Genomic DNA, 1,973 nt, shown 5'->3' on the forward strand with positions numbered 1-1,973 from the left:
TGGCAATAAAACGTAAAATATTTTATCTTCATTAAGATAATAATAATAGAACAATCCATAGGATAAACCAACACAATGTTGCTCAGAAAAACCTATATTATAAAAATAAAATAATGACAGCATAGTAATAAGTGATGACCGTTAAAATAACTACAAGTATCCACAGTCTTCTTATCTATCCATCATTTACCTATCAAATTCAATCCCAAAACAAAATAAATTAACGAATCAAAAACCCCCCCTCAAAAATAATAAAAATAAAATATATCAACCTATCAGTATGAAGATCCTTCTTCCCATTGTGCCCCTCTCCAGTTCGAAGATTTACCCCCTCCATTCGTTGCACTGTGCGGTAGGCCTTGTCCTCTGCTTTCCAGCCTTCAAGGGGCACGGCGTCTGTATGGGCGGCACCATACAATTATACTGCAAGCACAGCGAACTGCTCAAAGGAATCTCAACCGTTGGATTAATCTGCATCCCTGTTAAATAATTATGCTGCAAATAGAGTACTTGTATGCTCGCATCCAGTAACCGGTCCACGAAACTACCCGGAACCTGTCCTATGAACCGGTTGTTATTCAGATACAAATTCTGTACGGTTGAGAACATGGGCGATACTCCACCCGACAACCTGTTGTAGCTAAGATCAACGGTCAGTATTGTCACCTCACCTCCCGGTTGAACCGGACCGGAAAACGAATTTCTCTGCAGTTGAAGGTTGGTTATGGGGAATGTGAAGATTCGACCAGGAATACAGCCCGAGAACTGGTTCATACTCAGGTCCAGATAGTTTAACCGGTCGAGCCGGATCAATAACAAGTCGACCGGACCGGAGAGGCGGTTCCAGGAAAGAGAGAGGTATTGCAGCGAAGGAGGGAGGGAGGTTGGCGAGATGGAACCAGAGAGTTCGTTGTGTTTCAACTCGAGCCGGGTTAGAGTTTCTGAGAGAAATGGTGGGACCGAACCGGAGATGCGGTTGTGGCTGAGAATGACATTGGAGAGCCCTGGTATGGTACCTATAGAGCGAGGGATATCTCCGGTGAGCTGATTGTAGCTGAGATCAAGGGTTTTGAGGTTGCGTAACTGGCCTAGAGTTGCCGGTATCCCGCCGGAGAGGAAGTTCCGGCTGATAGCGAGAAAGCGAAGGTCATTTAATTGGGAGATTGATTGCGGGAGAGAACCCATGATTCGACCTGGAACAACAGAGAGTTCAGTCAGAGAAGAGAGCTTGCCAATGGCAGGGTCGAGTCGGCCTATTAGACCAGGAGACCCTGCACGAGGATCGCCCAAGTTGAGAGCGATCACCCGGTCTGACTCACAATACACTCCAGCGAAGTTACAAGGATCAGAAGTGAAGTCCCATGAAGCAAAGAAGTTGGAACCAGGCATGTCGTCTAAGGATTTTCTAACGGATTGTAGAGCTAAGAAATCAAGTGGGTCTAAAATACAATGCACAAAAAGCAATTTACATTGAAGAAGATAGACAACGAACAGAACGGCAAAGCATGATCTTAATGGGTGCATTGTCATTTGATCTCAGCGTGGAGAAGGAGAGATGCTGAGAGCAGTAGACGAAGGGGTATTGTTATATAGAGAAGAGAGTGGAGGTGAGGTTTAGGGGTGATGATGAAAAAGCTTTCCGACTACCGATTTCTCGTGGGAAGTGGCGTGAAAGCTTTAATGGCAAAACTATCAGCAAAAAAAAAAAGATCACAAGATTTAGAAAGAGAGAGAGGGACATAAAGAATAAAAGAATCAAGAATGGCTGGCTTTGAAGAGAAGCAACAAGATTGATGAATCTTCTTCTCGTAGTTGTTCTTCTCTCTCAATGAGTACGCTTTTTCGTTACTTTGGCTTCTCGGAGAAGATGAAGAAAAATGTAATGACAGCTGCTGCTAGTCTCTACTTGTTTTGTGCTCCGCTGCTGCTCCTGCTGCTGCGGCAACAACAAATGTTGTTTTTTATTATTATTA

The 1,973-nt window shown here is 44.0% G+C and overlaps 1 protein-coding gene across 1 annotated transcript; it reads right to left on the reverse strand.

Moving 5' to 3' along the window:
* LOC118041412 (uncharacterized) lies at nt 1-1,973 on the reverse strand. Its single transcript, XM_035048731.2, has one exon. The coding sequence runs from the start codon at nt 1,528-1,530 to the stop codon at nt 325-327; it is 1,206 nt and encodes a 401-aa protein (XP_034904622.1). The 5' UTR covers nt 1,531-1,973; the 3' UTR covers nt 1-324.

The sequence above is a fragment of the Populus alba genome, chromosome 14 (assembly GCF_005239225.2).
Source record: "Populus alba chromosome 14, ASM523922v2, whole genome shotgun sequence".
Lineage (NCBI taxonomy): Eukaryota > Viridiplantae > Streptophyta > Magnoliopsida > Malpighiales > Salicaceae > Populus > Populus alba.